This window comes from Petaurus breviceps, unplaced genomic scaffold (genome assembly GCF_028583685.1).
Source record: "Petaurus breviceps papuanus isolate PSGF00001 unplaced genomic scaffold, PetGlider_PUasm1.0 186, whole genome shotgun sequence".
NCBI lineage: Eukaryota > Metazoa > Chordata > Mammalia > Diprotodontia > Petauridae > Petaurus > Petaurus breviceps.
In genome coordinates this window covers 2,627,758-2,648,430 of record NW_027185798.1, presented here as the reverse complement: position 1 = coordinate 2,648,430, position 20,673 = coordinate 2,627,758, and the positions used below count along the sequence as shown (strand labels likewise).

Sequence of the window (20,673 nt, the reverse complement as noted above, 5' to 3'; positions counted from 1 at the left end):
ACACCTTGGAATCACTGTAAGGAGACATCTCTGAACAGTCTGAGGAGGGAAGCCGAGGAAAGGCTGTTGGAGCTGTAATTGTAGGCAGCTACGCAGCACACTGGGTAATTGGCCACAATGTCTGTTACTCCGTGTAGGAATGCAGTCACTTTTTGGCGGTCCCCCAGTCAAACGCCTTTGATAGCCATCCGACTTAGTGCCCTCTCCATTGTGATCAACTCTGCTTTAATTTGGAACCATTTTAGCTGTGAATCTGCATTAATGAATTTTGGGGGGTGGGGGAGAAGGGTTGGTAGAACAGGGGGCAGATCACTGATCTGATTCACAAACTCTACAGCCAGAAGGGACCTTAGCGATCACCTTGTCTTGCCCCCTTCTCTTAAAGATGAGGAAATCCAAGTTCATTGACTTACCCAAGGTAACACAGTGAATCGGTCCTGTCTGGGGCTCAGGGCTGAGCTTCCCAGTGCCTGTCTTGTACCCTTCCCCCTCCTCTGGGTGCAAGGACAGGAATGTTTAAAAAGAGCCTTCCTTGGAAAGGTCTGGTCCTTATGTCATCCTGAAGCGAGTCATGTGTCTGACACTCTAGAGTGCCTGAGTCACAGATTTAGAACTGGAAGAAAGCTTGGAGGTCATCCATCCCCACCCTTTCCTTTTATAGAAGAAGGTCTTGAGGCCCAAAGAGTTTAAGGGACCAGCCCAAAGTCACCCAGGTAGTAAGTGGCCACTGGAAGGAGCCGAGACTGGGCTGCCTCTGGCCACAAACACAGTGTGCTTCTCACTGTGCCGCTGGCCCCCCCAGCCTCCCACCCCTGTAGGATGCACTGTGTGCCAGGCAGCATCAGGGAGTGAGGCATGTGAAGGTGGGTGCTGAGCAAGGACTCGTCACTATGGCTACCAGGGCAGACACTCCCGGGAGCTCTCCCCAAAGCTCTGCCTCTGAGAGCGATGCCAGGGAAAGAGCTGAGCCCTGGAGCTGCAGGTTGTGCTGAGAGCTGTGTCTGGGCTGCCCTTATGCGAGCAGCCAGTTATGTTCCAGTATAATTGAGGCTGTCCTCCCAACTGCTCATTAGGAGGAGAGAGACAGACCGCTTTCTGTCTCAGTAACTGTCCCTTCTCCCTCTAGTTTCTTTTGGATTTTTTAATTTGTATCTTTTCTTCTCCATGGGTTGCCTTTGGGGGACACCACTGGAGCAAGCTCCCATGTTCGTTAAATTGTGGAGCCATTAATGGAAATGAAGGATTTCCATTCTGTAGCATTTGATTTTTTTCTCTAATTTTTTTTTGGAAGGGGGGAAGGCAATTGGGGTTAAGTGACTTGCCCAAGGTCACACAGCTAGTTAAGTGTCAAGTGTCTGAGGCCAGGTTTGAACTCAGGCCCTTCTGACTTCAGGGCCAGTGCACCACCTAGCTGCCCCCTTTTCTAATTTTCTTAAGCTGTTTGACTATTTCACCTTTATGTTGAATTTCATACCTGAGTAGTACAACATAGGAGATAGGTAATTAAGGCTAAAATTAGGGTGATGTTTTTTCTTCACCTAAAATGAAATCTCTTATGTGTGTCCTGACAATATCATTTAAATCTCTATGGCCCCAGCACCTTGGACAGTGCCTTAGAAGTCTATTTGATGCCCATAGAAGTCCATTTGATGCCCATACCTCTACCGATTTGAAAAAGAAACTCTCAAAGTTCAAATTCAGCAACGAAGACCGACATTTCTCAAGAGTTGTAGAATTTGAGCCTTGACAGTTTTTTTTTCTACATATGGTAGAAGTATGGGCACCAAATTGACTTCTGTGGACATTTTTTCGTAGCCATCAGGTTATTTCTAGAATGCTTTTACACAGTTCCTTTCCACATACTAAATAAGAGTGCAGAAACTTGATAATAACGGAGCCGCATTCTTTCCCCATTACCCAGTAGAATGCAGGCTTCTTGAAGGCAGGGATGGGTTCATTTTTTGTCTTTGTCTCCTCAGCAAGGAGCCTTGGGTCTATACACAGGACAGAGCATACGAGTCCTGATTCCTTCTGGTTCTTTCCCTACCTACTACCGCATGTTTAACATTGAGTTTGTAAAAGCACAAAGATTTGCAGCTGATCAATCAGCAGTTATTTTGTGCAGAAAATGTTTCCAAAATGTACCTATAAAAGGGAAAATTCCTGACTGGACCTTCTTGGGGAGCTCTGCCAGGGGGTGTTTGGGGGATGGTTTATTCTCCATGACTCTAATAGGGAGGCTCCTTTTAAGAAGAAGTTGAAATGCTGAGTGTTTGTGGCGTTTCGGTATCTATCCATGTAGCTCAGTGTGCATGTGAGATAAAAAGTGGCTTGACCTCCTAATCCATCAAGCCACTGGAAAGGCTTCCTGGCTGCTTGCTCAGACCTCAGATTACATCTCTCATCATTGTGCCTCAGGTGGACTGGGTGGGATTTCATGCACTTCAGCGCCATTTGGGAAGCCCTGTTAATTTTTCATTAGATGGATAATGGTGTTCCAAGCTTTTGGGCCCATTCTGCAAGTCCCCTGGGAGCGTAAGATTGGACAGCCGCAGACTCAGGCCCTCTGATTTCCCTTCACTGTGGAAGCTGCAATAAGTAAATGTCTCCCAGCCCCTCTCCAATCTTATTAGAATTGAACTTTTGTTTTCTTAGCCCATTAGCAACTCACTAGTGTGTTTCTAATGTTTCAGGGATGACCATTCTAATTATTCCTTATTGACTGCTACAGAAACCACAGCACTTAACGGTAACATGCTAATGGCTGTGGGCATTGGTCAATAATTCATACATGGGAGAAGAAAAGCATGTCAGCTTCTGCTGAGCCATTAGCTGAACTCCCTGCAGCCTTAAAGGGCTGGGACTCCTTTTACCTCCCGGGCCCTCTTGGGGTTAGTCATGACATTTAGTCAACATTTGGGTTGCAGATTTGGAGCCGTTTTGTTACCACGTCAGGAAGCCACAAAGCACCCAGGGCCAGCTCCACAGAACACAGCAGAGGCCTGTGGGGTCTGTTTGTCACCCTCTGCTTTCCTCTCTCCTCAGGTTGCTCGGCGATGGGGCATCCAGAAGAACCGACCAGCAATGAACTATGACAAGCTGAGCCGCTCTCTGCGCTATTATTACGAAAAGGGCATCATGCAGAAGGTAGGGACCTGGGAGGCGCCCAGAGAAGCCCAGGGGGGAAGAAAGGGCTGCCTGCAGAATGGCCTCACTGAAATGGGCCAGAACAAGTGCTTGTGAGAGCGGGAGCGTTGTTAGGTCAGTGATTCAGAGATTTCCTGGAAAATCCAGACTCTGCCACTGGAGTGGGATACTGGGATGGAGGCGATTTCTGTGACGGGGAATACCTGCTTGGCCCCCACCTCCCCTCCCCCCCGCCAGATTTCTGAAGGGGAAATGCATGTCAACCAAAAGGAGATTTGGAAGGAACGTGGCAGCCCCCTGGATGGGACAAGTGAGAGTCAGAATTTAGAAACCAAGAATAGAGGAAATAGCAGATTTAAGTGACAAGAAATTAGTGATCCTTCCTTCGAATCACTGGAGGCAGACATTTACAAACTCTTCACGTTTTTTATTACGACATTTCGGGCAGGTAAGCTTGATGGAGAGCTTGCTGCCCAGGCCATGTTCCTGGGAGCTCAGAAAACTGAGGTCACGCGGCCAGTTGGCATCATGCCACAGCACCCCTTTGAATGCTGGCGGTCTTCCCACTAAGCCATACTGCCAGGGTCACAGGCCTACCTCCCACATGCGCTGTGGAGAAGGTGCCAGTCTGCAGGAGGGGTTTCTCATTTTCTCACCAGAAAGTTGGCTAACCCCATGAAATCACAGGTCCAGTCCCTAAATGCTATTGTGAGTGCGTCTTGAGAACCATCATTAGCCCTTTCCTGGTATAACAGGAAGGAATCTTCCAATAGGGAATAGAGAGCAGATGTGCAGAGGACCAATGCCAGAGTTCTCTGGTTCTCTTCCCAGTGTTTTCACTCCTGCCACCAGGTCTGATGGTTGAGAGACTATAGGAGGCTAATGCCCTTCTCCCTTCCCTGCAGTAATGGTGGAGGGAGGCCTCTGTCTTGGAGGCAGCCAAGCCGTGGCCATTAGGAAGCCCAGTAACTTGGGTAATAGACAGGAACTATTTCCATTGACAGACTCCTATGTTTTCTAAAAAAAAAAAAAAAAAAACAAACACTTGATCTCTGATAATGAAATCAGTTTGTGGTTAGGGGCTGTCACATGTTGGTAGATGAGACCCAAGGGTTGGTGTGCCCATCAGTATTAGAGGTGATAAATAGAAAAAGAAGTATTCTGATTTCGTGGCAGATTGAGCTAATCATTAGTATGTTGCCCTCATTCCTTAAGACTCTTTGCTAAAAAAGTCCATCGTTATCTTGGGGGAGCCCGTTGCAAACGTCACACCCTCAGGCTCTGCCTTTGCAATGTTTGGTCCCCAGAGAGCGCCAGGCATGGCTGGCCACGTTCACAGATCCACCTTGTCATCTTCCAGAACAAGGGACTGCACTTTACTTTTAAATGATCAGAATCCTGTTTCTGTCCAGCCACTGCAATAAATCAACTTCTTAAATCAAGGCTCTTGAAGCAAAGCTATATCCCCACCCCCACCTCCCAGCTGGAGATTTTCTTAGAGTTAGTAAAGTGAGCACACACTGAAATGTGAGTACATTGAGTGGAGCCAGCTTTCATTCCTCCATGATGGTTAGGCCAGAGGTGATAGAAAATGTCACTTTATGGTTTTAGCCTCCCATCTGTCACAGCAAGTCTTCTCTGAGCTTTCAGCTAAGTCCGAAGTCTCTACACAGCCCTTGGAGATGCCAAGGAGAGAGTGGAGGGGAAATCCTCAGGGACTTGGCTCCTTCATCATCCACCCTGGACGCTAGCTACTGCATTACTCAGAGATCTTTATGGTGGTTTCTCCATTGTCTAACTTTAGCATAGGGTGGTAATGGCCTGGGGAATGCAGAGTATCCAGCAATCACAAGGTCGTTTCTCTTTTGAATTAGAACATGTCTTAGGCCTTCCATTTAACATGGCCACTCTTATCTGGGGATTCCAGCATTTCAAAATTTTAAGCCCATCCTGTGGAGCCTGAGTTGGAGGTCAGCTGTAAAACTGCTAGGTTTCTCCATTTTCGCCCCGAGTCCCTTCCATTCTGGAAAGATGGGTGGCATCAGTTGAAGCGAAACCATTTTTTATAAGGTTGTACACAGATAGGTTCAGTGGAACAAAGTCATTTTTAAGCCACCTGCCAGAGGGTGTGGGTGGGCCGAGACCCTCGAAGGCAAACAACAAAAGGAAAGAGAGGGGGTCTTTATTAAAAGGTTGAAGGCTGAGGAGATACGGCAACAAGGGGCAGATGGCGAGATGTGGTGGGGTCTGGACAGTGAAGGTGCTGCTGTGTTCCTAGTTGCTCCCAGGGAGAAACACAAGCCACACCCACCCCTTCCTTGCTTTAGGCCTCCAGACAGACCAGCGTGTGTTTCTTCCATCAGGTGGCCGGCGAGCGGTACGTCTACAAATTTGTCTGCGATCCAGACGCTCTCTTTTCCATGGCCTTTCCAGACAATCAGCGTCCCTTCTTGAAGGCTGAATCCGACTGCCCCCTGCCCGAGGAGGAGACCTTACCCCTGACCCACTTTGAGGACAACCCCGCTTACCTCCTCGACATGGATCGCTGCCCCAGCCTCCCCTATGCAGAAGGCTTTGCTTACTGAGCGGCTGACTTGGCAGCTCCAGTGCCAGATCTAGCAGTTCCCATTCAGGCAAATGAAGGCAGTGATTTTCTTTGATTATTGTTATTATTATTATTGGTTGTTTTTGGGTTTTTTTTTCTGCCATTCCCAAAGCTTGCCCCTGATTATTCTGGCGGGCCTCGGCCTGGATTGGCACCCTTGAAGGAAGGATCCTAGCCAGGGAAGTAGGAGCAGGAAGGGAGCCACCAAGCATGGTAGGAACCTCAGCTCTCACCCTAAAGAAGTCAGGGAGAAGAGGATGCCAGTGGAATTTGAGTTCATGTCAACCACCTCATACTGGACAGTGTATGAAAAGCTACATGTTGGGGACAGATGGTCCTCGTGGACTTGAGGAGACTGTCAGGAGAAGGTTATTGTGACAATCACTTTGCATTGATCAAGGTTCATAGGTTACCTTCACGTTCCATCCAAGTAGCTCTAATTTGCACAAACAGTGAATTGAAAAAGGAATTCTACACTGACCCAAAACTAGCTGGGCTCAGTTGGGGAGGGGGAGGCTCAGATCACAAAGATGTGGGACTCCATAGGCCTAGGTTTCAAAGCTACAAGACTTCAATCAGAAATGGAGACTCGGCCTGTTTTCTTTTGGCTGAGAAAGAGGAGGCGAGGTCAGGACAGTGTTAGCCACTCTGTGGCTTTTATAGGTCACAGGCCCTCGGCTTCCAAGGAGCCTCTCCCCTCCCCTGTCACCAATGGAACGAGCTATTTCATCCTCTTTCTGATCACCAGGCTCTGCTGGGGATGGCTTTACTTTTAGGAGGGTGATCAACACTCTTGGCAGTATTTGGTTTTGCTTTTGATTTGGAATCTGGGAGTGGGGTGGGGGGGAGGTTGTTTTGGCAAAGCAGTTTCTAAAAGCTGGTTTTTGTAGTTTTGGTATCTAAAGTAAAAATCCTCCCTCTTGGGAGCTCAGTGCGGCTCTGCGTAGGGCTCTGCTGACCTTCCCAAGATGCTGCAGCTTGAAAAGGGCTTTGCTCGGGACCCCACCAGAGCCAGGCCCGAAGCCCACCTGCCGTCGGCTTTCTGCTTTCTGCACCCGCTAACCTGATGGCACATTTGCACCTGTGTTGTACATTTTGGAAGCTTCCGGGGCAGCATGGATCCTCTTCCTAGCTCTTCTGTGTATAGTTAGCATATTCACTGACATATTCTCTCTGGAAAGTCTATGTACATAATGCATTTCATGTCCATTGGAACCTGGTCACCGTGTGGGAGCCTTCAAGGTTATTTCTGTTGATCTAGCTGATTACTTCCATTTCACCCTTCTTCCTGACCTTGGTCCATCCACCACGCATAGGATTCTTGGGGTTTGAGATGCGTGTGATGCCTCCAGGTAAAACAGCTCCATTCCCTGCCATATCTCCCTCTTAGAGTGTTCTGGTCCTCTCATCGATTTTTTTTCTTTATCAGTGTGTCAGTGACCAATCAAGGCTCAGAAGACATTGAAGCCTAGTTAGGGCTAATGTCTGTTCTTAGACAGTGCTCCCCTGCCGGAATCCGCTGGCCATCTAAGGCAATTAGAGTGAACGGGATTAGTCTCTCTGTCTGTGAAGATGACGCTTTTGCCTCACTATCAATAAAATGTGCTCTGAGTTCTTTTTCCATTGATGGGTGATGGGCCGCACTTGGCCAGCCACACTCCCCACGAGCACATTGGGAGCTGGGTCATCGGCTGGGATGAGGGGTTTAGTCTGTGGCTACGGAACAGTGTTTCTCTGTGTAAAGCTAATTAGCCCATGTAAATTGAACCTGTGACCTTGGCCTAATTAGCACCATACTGTAATCAAGAGAACTGTTCCAGACAGTGTAATTATAACTCTCTAACCTACACATACTCTATACATATATGCATATCTTATTCCCCCTCCCCACCCAAAAAAAGCTGGCTAAAAATTTATTTGTAAATGCTGTATAGGATTTTTCTTCCTTTCTTTTTATTTTCCCTGGTTGGGGATTTCTTCGGATGGGTTTCTTCTGTTTTAGGGTGACATTAATTCTTTGTAGCCTGAGCTCTCCCCCGCACTGTCTGTCCCAAGGTGTAGGATGGTGGCATCCGTGTGACCTTCCCAGGAACCAGACTCATGACCTGGATGGCTTTGGGTTCTTTTCCAGAGTGGAGAAAGTCTCCAGGGCAGAAAGGGTTTCATCTGGGAGCTGGTTTGGAAAGCCTTTCCCCTGAGCAGGGCCATTCGCATCCTGCCGAGCTGCGTTACATTCTGTACTGTGTACAATAAAGATGTTTGCTTTCAGTTTGCCCTTCTCTCCAAAGCTGCCTCTTTCTTTCCTCCAGCATCGGCTTCAGTTAGAAACAAAAGTTACCTTTCCTCCTTAGAAAGAACCATCCATGAACATTTTGGTTGTGCACCAGGGGCTGACTCAGAGGTTGTCTTGGGAGGAGCCAAACAGGTTCCATCTGCTTGGACACTGTTGAGCCAAGACCCTTTCCTCTTCATGGTTGTCTTGGGAATGGGGTTGGTTCTTGATGAGGCCACAAGAACTGTGTGAAGAGACTTTGTTCTCCTTGGGTCCCACTGAGTCTTCCCTCTACTCCACAATCCCAGCCAGAAAAAAATAGTCCTATGGTTGAGTAAGTCACTTCTAGAATACACCTAACAGCCATGTGCTATCAGAGGCAGGAGAGATGAGTGCAAGCCCGGTTCCAGATGTTTACCAGCTGTAAGACCTGGAGGTTAATGCTGAATATGAGATTCAGGCCCTCCAGGAAGCAGTATGGTATAGTGGGAAGATCACTGAATTTGTGATCAAAGCACCTGGGTTCGAATTCCAGCTCTGCTATTTATGACCTCTGTGACCCTGGGCAAGTCATTTTAACCTCCTTGGCCTGTTGCCTTGTCTCAAGTGAAGGAGTTAGACTGCATGACCTTAAGGTCCCCTATAGCTCTGGATCTGGGCACCAAAGTCCTCCTAATCTGTGCAATGGGGATGTCTCCATTTACTGTGCATTTGAAGTATGAGAACATATATTTGATAGAGGAAGAAAGCAAGGTCCTGAAAAGTCCTGAGACTTGGCCATGGTTACACACAAGTAAATGACAGACCTGCAGCCTGGTCCGGTGCCTTGAGTGCCCTCACCCCCACAAACCCCAGAGAAGACCCACGACTAAAGGTGGGGATGAGCGACCCAAGCAAATAACCAAAACCAGTCATAAAAAGGCCTATGTGAGGTCCAACGGGGGAAGGGCCAGCAAGACAAGTGAGTTTTCTAATTACTCTTAAAGTTCTCTCCATTTCTAAGTTTTTTAGCAGTTGATTCTTCAAAACAGGTCCTAAAAGTTTAGGGTATCTTCTTAACTTCCGTAACTACATAAAAGAAAGCCTTTGCTTCAGAACCAACCTGTCCTCTTCCACTCTGCAGGCCTAGATCAGAAATGGAGGGCCTTGTCTGGGTTGTTTTGACTTTTAGTGCCTTCTCTTCCTGGCCTGACAGGTTTAACTGAATTTGGGCTTTAAGAACTTTTGTTACAAGGGAAACAACAGCATGACCTCCCCAAGGACTCAGAAAAGAGGGCTGCCTGTGCACCTTCCAGCCGTCTGACAGGCTCAGAAAGCAATTTGAGTAAGGGTGTGACCAGAGGATCTTGGAGATGACTGATCAGCCCCCGGAATAAAGACTCCTGAAGAAAGACTGTGTGTCCCCTGTCAGATCAATCTAATGGCTTCATTTGATGAAGAAAAGGTGCATTGAAAGGAAGGGAAGAGGGAGCTGGGGAGGCTGGCTCTCTTGGCTCTGGGCATAATGAGGTTTGTCCAACTCCTTCCATTATCCATGGACTGACTCTCTAGCTCATGCCCTGTATTAAGGTTTAATCGAATGATGTCTCCCAATGTACTGCCTCCCTTTTAGGGGTTTGAACTAGGACAAGGACATAGAGAAAATGTACTGTGTAGCCATAATTGGTTTCTCCTTTCATGAGCCTAGAGATGTGTGCTGACCTGCCATTTCATTGATCTAAGGAATTCCTGGATGAGCAGACTCCCACCAATGCAGGTTAGCATTTTCTACAGTTTAGAAAGATGCTTAGAACACAGGTTGAATGACTTGTCCAGGATCGCACAGCCAAGTCAGTATTGTCAGACATGGGACTTAAACCCATGTCTTCTAAAACTAGCTGGAGACCTCAGGTCTCCAGACTTTTTGATCATGCTCCCGAATCTATATAAAACTTTTTTCTTCTTGGTAGGTATGTTCAGGAGGGGAGGAATAGGTAGATTTTGCCAGTGACACCTGCAGAGTTGCTACTGTGGGTATCTGAGTTAGGGTTAAGCTTTAATTTCTCTGAGAGACTGAGGGAGAAGAGGGAGGGGGTTGGGCATAAGGGGGTGGAGTAGGGAGCTTCTGAGCTGAGCCTGATGAGTGGCTTTCTGGAGAGGATGGCCTGCAGCCCATCTTCCCATTCTGATTAGCTGATCACACTCCCTTGGGGTCTTGGTACAAGCAGGGTTCCCACCCTGGAGACCACTGTATTGTGTCTGGCAGCCTCTTCTTGAGCCAAATAGGGTGTGATAATGTTCTGTTTTTTAATATCTAAATTAGCAAGTAGAATGAGACAAAGGAATTATGCCTTATTAACTGGCAGGTATAAGAGTGGATGCAGAATGAAAATCAGAATGGTTCTGGGGCGGGCAGGTGGCGCAGTGAATAGAGCACCGGCAGTGGAGTCAGGAGGACCTGAGTTCAAATCCGGCCTCAGACACTTAACACAAAAACTAGCCGTGTGACCTTGGGCAAGTCACTTAACCCCATTTGCCCTCCAAAAAAAAAAATCAGAATGGTTCTCATGCCAAAGGACGCCTGATCACCTGATCACCGGCAGTAACAGGTGTTGGCATGGCCAACAATAGGTTCTGAGATTGCATTAGGCCTTTTGAGGACTTTGCATGTAGCTCTTGAAGCAAAAGTGAAGAAAATGAATTGCCGCCAAACCCAGGATTGATTGTATCAAAATTTGTTGGCTCTATTGGCAGAGAGATCTGGGGAGGCCAAGGTAGCGGATCCTTGGTCAGTGGCGCCAAGGAATTCTGACCTTTCCTTGGGCCAGTCATATTGAAGGAGCTTGGCAGAGCCAGCAACCACCAAAAAGGGTGAACTTCATGATCTGGCCCCAGCCTATCTCTCTGGGCTCATTGTTCATCACCCCGTCATGTCACGTACTCTGTGTACCAGCCAAACTGGCCTGCTGCTTCTTCCTAAACCTGGTACTCCACCTCCTGCCTCTGCTTTTCATGGGCATCTCCTATGCCCTCTGCCCTCCCTTCATTCAAGGCTCAGATCCTAGGCCTCTTTCAATGGGCCATCTTTCCTTAGAGTTTGCTCCCTACGCAGACGATGGTGTTTCCATGTGCAGTATCTCGCCTTACCAGAGGACTGTAAGCACAGCATAGCAACCCTTTTTGTTGTTTCATCTTTGTATGCACAGTGCCTGGCACATAATAAATGCTTGTTTGATTGGATTGTCTAGTGTATTGCTGGCATGCATAAACATTTGAATTAAGCTCCCAAGCTGAACTGGCAGAAGGAAAGTCTTATTACCATAGCTAGAAAATAAGGGGGAATCAAGTCCTCTGGCTATATGGCTGAGTTGTAACAGCTGTTCAATTAAGCCAACAAACATTCCACACCTACCCTCTGCAAGTCCCTGGGCTGAGTGGTGGAGATACCAGGATAAACATTAAATGGTCTCTGTCCTCAAAGAGTTTCTCTCCTACTAGAGGAGAGGAGAGGTCTTTACTGGCTAAATGCCAGTTTCACTCAAGTCACTCTTAGCAAAGGAAAGAAAAGAAGTGAGAACCCCCACAAAGATACTTTCCACCTAATACCTCAAGGTCTAGAGAACCCCATACCGGCTCCTTGGAGGACTGGTACCGACAAAAGTGAAATCACATAGACCTGAGGCAGCAGTGAAGATAAAGGGTTGGGGGGCGAGGGAATGGTTTACCCCGATCAGTTGCACCAAGTAAAAATTGTCAAATGAAATCTTTTAAGGGAAATGGTGAATCATTTAAAAGAGGACTGAAAAAAGAGCCTGGAAACTACACTATGGAGAATAATCTGTACTTGGCATGGAATAAAACCTAATTGTTCTTTGGGAATTGCCTCTAATTGCTCTGATGAAATTTCTCAGCTGTTTTTCTCTCTGGATGCCCTTCCACTGCTAGGTCCTTTTGAGATATTCCTGCTTTAACCTGTGTATATAATGCTCTTCTCACAGGACTGCCTAATACTTTTTGCTTTCAGTGTTTCCCTGGCTGTATGGGGTGTTCCAGGAGGATTAGCAGGAGGGTTCGCTGAGCCCTTTTCAGAGTTGCTCAACCACTTTTGGTGTTTACTGGGCACTCATGAAGCTGTAGCATGCTCTGTGGCCCCACCCCAGCAAACCGTCTCAACAGGTGGGCCAAACCAGGTCTAGGGTAACTGATCGGCATCAAACCTGTTTGTGAGTTAGGGGCATGTCTACCTCAAGCACAGGGAGGCATCCCCCAGCACAATGGGCAGATGAGAACAGTTTGCTCCAATGGCCATGAAGATGGCTGAAACAGACGCTGTGGAGCTCTTAGAGCTTGGTCAGACCTCTAAAACATCACAGTCTTCCACTGCATCCTGGGCCATCACCAGTGGTCTTGACTTTTGCCTTGCCACTGGACTTAGATGACTCTGGAGGAAAAAGGGAGGCTTAAGACTTTGTGCAAAGCTGCCTCACTGAAATCCAATTCATCCATGAGTCAGGATGTCACTCCTATGTCTTTGGTACTGTTTAATGCAGAGAAGGAACAACATTTCCTGAATCTCATGAACTTTTGTGACTTCTCAGTTACACTGTTGATTCATATGGAAGTAACAGGCCACTGACATGTGCTAGTCTTTTCCACATGACTTGAATCTCTTCTGCCTATATGAATACAATAAATGTTTAATTCACACATATAATTTTTACATTTGCCCCTATGAACTGTTGTTACGTTTGGCCCATCATTCAAATTTCTTGAGGTCTTTTTGTATCCCAATTCTACCATAATATCCAAACATTTTTTTTTGCTCCGGCTTCATGCCAACTGTAATTTGATACAGCATGTTATCTTTGCCTTCATCCTAGCCATGCATAAAAATGTTGAATGGTACAGGACCATGGAGAGTGCTGTGACCCTCATCCTGAGACTTCCCTCAAAGTTGACCATCACTACCCTCAGCCCAGCTCTAGTAATTCAGTAGTTGGGAATCCACACAATGGTACAGGCATCCAACTCACATCCATCCTCTCTCCAGAGATATCTCCTTGAGGTAGTTGGCCAATTGCTGCCAAAATTCAGGTGTAGTGTCTATGGGCATTCCTCTGATCTACCAGTCTAGTAAACTTATTGTTGTTTTTCTAAAGTGCTTTTCAGCATGAAATAAAGGCTGTTTTATGAATCAGAATAGGAATTGTCTGTTCATGATTATTCTCTTGAATTCTGTTGTCATTCAACTCTTTTTCAAATACCCTCACTCTGCTTAGAATGGGTGAACCTTCCCTTTCTCAGTCATATCTTCTCTGTATGATAGGGGAACTTTGAGTGCCCTGGAGATAGATCCCCCCATCTCCTCGGCGTCTAGGTAGTACAATGGATGGAATACTGGGCATGGAGTCAGAAAGACCTAAGTTCAAACATGGCCCCAGACTAGTGGTATGCCCACTGACTAGTCAGCAAGTCATTTAACCTTTGTGTGTCCCACTCTAACTAAAATGAAGCTAATAATTGCACCTACCTCCCGGGTTATTGTAAAGATCAAATGAGATGATATTTGGAAAACGACACAGTGCCTAGCATGTAGTAGGCACTTAATAAATGCTTTTCATTGAAGGGCATGTCTTAATGGGTATTTAATGGATAGTGGGCATTCTTATGCATTTGCATGAACTATTAAACCCATCTCTTTTGAGAAGACCCCATAACATTATCAGGTTTCATAATAACAGTGATAATTGTTGGTATTTCTATAGTATTTTGTTTTGCAAAGTGCTTGACAGATATCTCTTTTGATCTTAACAAAAACCTTGGGAAGGAAGAAAAGAAAGTAGTACCCAGTGAAGAAATATTGAGAAGGCAGGCTATCCATTTCATAGATAAGGAAACTGAGACAGAGGTTAAGTGGCTTGGCCAGGTTCATATAGCTAATAGGTGCCTGAGGCTAGATTTGTGCTCTGGTCTTGAGATTGTAAGCTCAGCATTCTGTTAGAGCTGGTGAAAGATTGTCCCAAGATTGTACTAAATTGTATTAAGTCTCGTTACTGGCAGATTTTAGCAGAATTATCTAGGACTCTCTACAAGTGATTTGTTACCAGAGAAGCAGAGCCCCCTTCAGAGCTGTCCTGAGAATGAGGCCTCTTCCAGAACATCCAAAAGAAGCTATCTCCAGGGGCCAGATGACTATATTGAACATCTGGGACTCAAGACAAAATGTGATGATTAAATGGACATTGGGGGTTCGTTACTAGGATACGCGGAGACTTGATGTTATTTAATATTGATGACCATCATTGTATTACTTAGGCCTTTTGTTTCATGATGTTTATGTTTGCTGCGTATTCTTGGTTACCTTGGAGACATGTAAATCTCCCCTCTCTCAGAATTAGTCCATTGTGATCCCTCTAAATAGTTTTATTTGTTGCCTGACTTGAGTAATTCTGATTATGAATATATGAAAAACCTTTTAGATCTGGCATTAGGTAAGTGATCCGTGGGGGGAGTGGTCTGTCCCCTCCCTCATGAATCAAAAGGGGAATTGTGGGAATTGAGTTTGTCACACTGACTCCATCTTACGACTCAATTCTGAAGCTAGCTCAGTTCCCTTTCTATATAATTATGGGTCTAGTCCAATTTCTTTATTGTGACAAAACTGTATTCAGTTGTGAGAATTGTGAGAAAACTTTATTGAATTGTTTGAACTTAATCCTGTGCTCCTGGGAAGCTGAGCCACCTCTACCTGTTGCTTAGAAACCCTTAAATAAGGACCTAGGTTGTGTTGACTAGAAACCTTGTCAGATCTAAAGACTGATGCAAGTTTTCTCACAATTATGCATCTCAAGCAACCCATGTGTCTTATCTGAAAACCGGACCCATACTGATCAATAAGTTATTGTTTCCATGTTCCTTTGACTGTTTAGACACTTGCAGGGAGTGGGACAATTCTATTTCTGATTTCAGGGAATTATATCTCCACAGTCTCCCCCTCCCAGCTTGAAAAATTCCTAATCTTTCCTCTAATTAGAAATTAAATTACTTAATTTTGTGTCCTGGTTAATTGTTTCATTTAATTAATTGATCTTAATTGATTAATTGCTTTTAATTCATAAAAATCTGTCTCCCCCTGTTTTCAGCGTTCAGTGCCAAACTGAGGAGTTCTAGTCCTGATTTGTTATACAATTGGCATGTGTTGTTTGATAAACTGACATGCTCAGAAGTTGGAACTTTTGTTTCCTCAGTCATTTCCCCTTTCACCCACCCCGCTATCCACTATACAACCTAGCCTCCATTTGGCACCATCACCCCAACAAAGGAGCACCCAGAGTACTTCATCACTCATCAGCTATGAGGAATTCATCTTCCATTTAGACTCTGGGTAGGAATTCTCCATGGAATGGCAAGCATATCAGGTGAACATATGTCATTCTGTTTAGTCCCTTTCATATTGCAGGTTGGCACTTTCTTGCAGACTTGTAATTGTGATTTTAGAGAATTGACTCTAGATCACTAAGAAGGGAAGGGACATGCCAAGGGTCCGTGAAGCTAGGATGTATCCAGTGAGACTCGAACCCAAGTCTTCCCATTTTCAAGGCCACTTTTCTAAGTAGCCATGATGTCACTCTTAGATTCTCTTGGAAGGAAACAGTACACAGGGGAATAGTAAGCTGGTATGTTTTGGTTTAGAAGATTACAGGAACGGTGAATGGAACGGATTAACACACCCTGTCTAGTAGCAGCGGCCATATTAATTTGATTACAATCCTAGAATTTGTAAGTGAGGGTGTGTTAGGTGCAGGTGGAAAAGCACAGGTAGAAAAGGTGCATACATTACTGCAAGTCAGTTGACAAGAAAATGGTGGGGGCTAAACTAAAGTGTAAATGGAGCCTGCCCGGAGAGAGCCAATGCTGACAGTCTGCACAGTGGAACCCGGGACGGGAGGTCCAGAGCTGGAACTGGAGAGCAGATCAAGAAAGGGAAATCTGAGAATTATCTAGTTGTCTGAAAATTGAAGAAGGAATAAATCTGCCCACCCTATTTTAGGTACCTGTATAAGAAAATTCCTGAGAAATGTAAAAAACTGGGGAAAATGTCAAATGTTGGAGGGGATGTGGAGAAATTGGGATGCTGATAATGCACTGTCGGTGGAACCGTGAACTGATCCAGCCATTTTGGAAAGTAATCTGGAGTTAATGCCCAAAGAGTTATAAAAGCTGTGTCTACCCTTTGACCCAGCAACACTTCTGTTAAGTCTGGGAAAAAAGGAAAGGAACGGATGTGTTCTAAAATATTGATAGCAGTTCTCCTTTTGGTGGCAAAGAACTGGAAGTTGAGGGAATGCCCATCGGCTGGGGAATGACTGGACAAGTTGCGGTGTACGATTGTGATGGAATACTACTCTGCTATAAGAAATAATGACCTGGCTGACTTTAGAAAAACATGGAAAGACTTGCATGAAATAACGAAGAGTGAAAGGAACAGAACCAAGAGAACACTGTACACAGTAACAGCAACATTGTTCAAAGAATAGCTGCGGACACCTAAGTTATTCTGAATATTAAAAAAAACTGAAATCAACCACAAAGCACCCATGAAGGAAGCTCCTCTCTACCTCCAGAGAAAGAATGGATAAATAGAAGTATGCATGGTATGGTTATATAGCTATATCTGTATATGGACATACAGAAAGAGATAGATATCTGTGTCAAATGGTGGCCTTCTCTAATGTAGGGTGGGGAAGAAGGGAGACAGTTTAGAAATTAAAATATGACAAAAAAGAAATTAAATACAAAAAATTAAATAAAAAAAGAAATTTCAAAAATGTGATATGACAATGGGAAAAATTCACAGGCTGTGAACATGGAAAGGTTCAAAGTTTAGGAAGAAAGGAACAAGCTTTTATTAAGCTCTTACTATATGCCAAGCACCATGCTAAGAGCTTTACAAACATCTTATTTGAGTCTTATAACATCCCCGAGACAAGTGCTATAATTCCCATTTTACAGTTGAGAAAACTAAGGCAGGCAGATTAAGTGACCTGCTCAAGGTCACATAGACAGCAAATGTCTGAGGCTGGATTTGAACATAGGTCTTCCTGCCTCCAGGTTCAGCACTCTATCCCCACTGCACCACCTAGCATTGTGGTCAAACTTGAAAATGACAAAAAATAAAAAATTCCTGCAAGCATCCAGCAGGAAAGATATAACCTACCAAAACAATACCAATTCAGATTCTATTCATTTCAAGCAATTAAGCCCCTTCCGTGTTTCAGGAATTGTATAAGCACTGGGGGTATAAAGGCAAAAATCAGAACATTCCCTGCCCTCAGGGAGCTTACATCACAGGGTACAGTAATGAGGAGACTCATAATAAATAGTCCAGGAGATGAAGGTCTGAACTAGGGTGATTCACGTGTGAATAGAAAGTAGGAGGAAGATTGAGGGATGTTAGGTGGGAAAATTCACAAAATTTCATAGCTCTATATCAAAGGTAAAGGAAAATGGAGAGTCAATGATAATTCTAGGGTCACAAACCTGATTAAGTAGAAGAATGGTAATGCCTGGTGTAGGAACAGGGAAACTAGGAAGAAATGTGGTTTTGATTATTCTACAAGAATGAGAAATAATAGAAGAAGCTGAAATATGATATGTAACACAGAGTTTAGGAATAGATCTCAAACTTGGCAAATAATTAAGCATTTTTTTAAATGAACATGCAAAGACTGAGATGATTGTGAGCAAATCCTGAAAGGAAGAAAAGTCCAGCTTCAAAATAGTTTTATGACTTAGAGAAACAGCAGGAGTAAATAAAAAATATTTGAATAGTTTATAAGTTTAAGAGAACAAATAGAAAAACTTTTGGAAAAGACCTGAGACACACCCTGAGCTGAGTACTTTGAACACTGGCTATTTTATAATTAACTAAATGCTTTCTCAGTATAGTCTCAGAGAAAGAAAAAAAGAACAGGTGAATTGTTTAGGTTAATTAGTGAATGAGTGGCATTTTTTTAAAAAGAGGTGAATATAAAACTAAAAATAATTAAAAGACATTTTTTTAAGGCAGGAAGAAAAAAGGAAAGAAAATTCTGTAGTGAAATTCCTATCTTTAACAAAAGAGGTCAGGTTTTGGTAAAATTGTGCAAGTAAGTAGAATAAAATATAAGAATTTTTATAGTGCTTTTGTTCAATTTGGTGATGGATTTGTGTAATGTAATGCCAAGGAAAGGCAACTTCCCAGGTTCAAAATACCAGCATAGGTGCTCTCTATTTTATTCAGTGACAAACCAAGAACAGAGAAGATCAAAACATGACATCATTCAAAATACAGCATTTACTAAGTGTGATTAAATAATCTCCAAGGACTACCCCACCCCAGGACTTTCCAATCATTCAATCAATTACAAAGTCCCTGTTCTAAATACTACTCCACCCCTAGGCTATACCTTCATTTGGTCCACCACAAAACCCCTCTTCTCAAATGGAGATTATTTTCCAAACATAGGTAAAGTACCTTCATTTGTCAATCACAGATCACAATAAGGTCAAAAGTTCCCCACCCCTAGGATCACAATTGAATCTACCCCAGAGTTACATCAAGTTTAAACACAGCACTTAATACCCAAATGGAGGTCTTTTCTTCATCTTGACACGAGGCAAGTTCTCAGCAATCTTAGTTCCTGGGGAGACAAGGCTTAGCAAGGCCATAAGATACATTGCCAGTCCCTTCATGAATTTATCCTCTGTCTGTAGAACAGTCCTAGAACCCCTGAACACATTAGCAAAGCCCTCTCCCAGGATTTCTGTAAACATACAACAAGAAAATCCTTCTTCAGGGCTTCTGAACCAACAGAAAGGCTCCCAGACCCCTGCAACAACAGCACTGTCCTTCACCAGTGGACAGTATTCATTCTGTCTGCCGGACAGTCTCCAGACCCCTGCAACAACAGTACTGTCCCTCACCAGTGGACAGTATTCACTCTCAGTACTGTCCCTCACCAGTGGACAGTATTCACTCTCTGTCTGCAGGACAGTCTCAGGCCTTCTTAACCAAATGCCAGGTTCCAGGACTTCTTCAACAGGACAGTCTTTCACCAGTGGACAAATCTGGCAAAATAACATCAAAACAGACAGACAAAGTACCAGCAAAACAGCCATGTCTCCTCAGTCCTTGGCAGCTCAGGGGGGCAGGTCTCAAAAGTCCAGGGCAATTCAAAGCGGCCACCAGCAATTCTCTTAGTCTCTCTCTCTCCACGAGGTGCTGCTACCAAAAAAGATCTTCCGCCTCTCTCTTGTGTCTCCAAATCTACGTCACCAGCTCCTCCCAGTTCAGGACTTTCTTTTCACATCAACAAGCCCATCCCACAGGTGGGATTAACAAACTCTGGGTTTTAACACAATCAATTTGAAAACCAAGCCAATACAGGGGAATCTTTAATTGCCATTACTATCACATATATCCAATCTGTATTCAGACACCTTCTCTGGGGATGGATGACATTTTTCATCAGAAGTCCTTTAGAGCTGTCTTGAATCATTGTGTTGCTGAGAATAGCTAGGTCATTCACAACCGATCATCTTACAATAATGCGGTTACTTTGTACACAGTACATTCACTTTGCGTCAGCCCATGCAAGTCTTTCCATGTTTTTCTGATAGTGTCCTGCTCATCATCTCCTATAGCACAATAGTATCTCATCATAATCATATACCACAACTTGTTCAGTCATTCCCCAGTTGATGGGCATCCCCTCAGTTTCCAATTCTTCACCACCAGAAAAGAGCTGCTATAAATATTTTTGTACATATAGATCTTTTTCCTTTTTTTTAATCTCTTTTGGAATACAGAATATATATATATATATGTATATATTATATATATATAATACTAGTGGAATTGCTAGGTCAGGGGACATGCCTGGTTTTATAGCCCTTTGGGCATAGTTCCAAATTGTTCTACAGAATGACTGAATCCCCTCACAACTCCACCAACAATGTATTAATGCCTCCTTTTCCCCACATCCCCTCCAACATTTGTTATTTACCTTTTCTGTCCTATTAGCCAATCTAATAGGTATGAGGTAGTACCTCAGAATTGTTTTTTTGCATTTCTCCAGTCAAGAGTGAGTTAGAACATTTTTTTCACGTGGCTATAGATAGCTTTGATTGTTTCATCTGAAAACTGATTCCATAGGACAGCGATTTCTTTCCTACATACAAACAAATGCTTAAAACACTGGATAAGCATACCTTGATAAAATGATGAGCCATGATAAAAACCGAAAACATGAAACAGTGACTCCAAATATACTCTTGGAGAAACTGAAATTGATTTTAATTCTGTTTTTTAATCTACTCTCCCATGCCAAATGAGGCTAAACCCTTCCTCAGGGACTTCCCCTTCTTAGTTACAGAAGCTCACCTGAAAGCCAGGTTTTTGCCCTGTAATCACCTCCACTCGATTCTCTTGTAAATCTAATCGACACCCCTGTATTTTCTACCTTTATTATAACCTCCACACTACCCACTTAACTCAAATTCAATTGGCTTCAGATTGAAGTGGATTCAGTCAAAGTCAGTGTAGACTACACCTGTGTCTGCAGACTAATTTTGAGTGCTGGGGATAAGTTCACTGACCTTGGCTTTACATTTTCCAGGGGTGTCCACA

The 20,673-nt window shown here is 44.3% G+C and overlaps 1 protein-coding gene across 3 annotated transcripts in view; it reads left to right on the top strand.

The window, feature by feature from the left end:
• Positions 1–8,025, top strand: part of ETV5 (ETS variant transcription factor 5) — a 69,726-nt gene extending 61,701 nt beyond the window's left edge. For all 3 annotated transcript variants that reach the window (XM_069089375.1, XM_069089377.1, XM_069089376.1), the window contains 2 exons: positions 3,046–3,147; positions 5,511–8,025. In XM_069089375.1, the coding sequence (XP_068945476.1) occupies positions 3,046–3,147; positions 5,511–5,732 (324 nt within the window). In that variant the 3' untranslated portion in view covers positions 5,733–8,025. The remainder of the gene's footprint in view (positions 1–3,045; positions 3,148–5,510) is intronic.
• Positions 8,026–20,673: the final 12,648 nt, after the last annotated feature.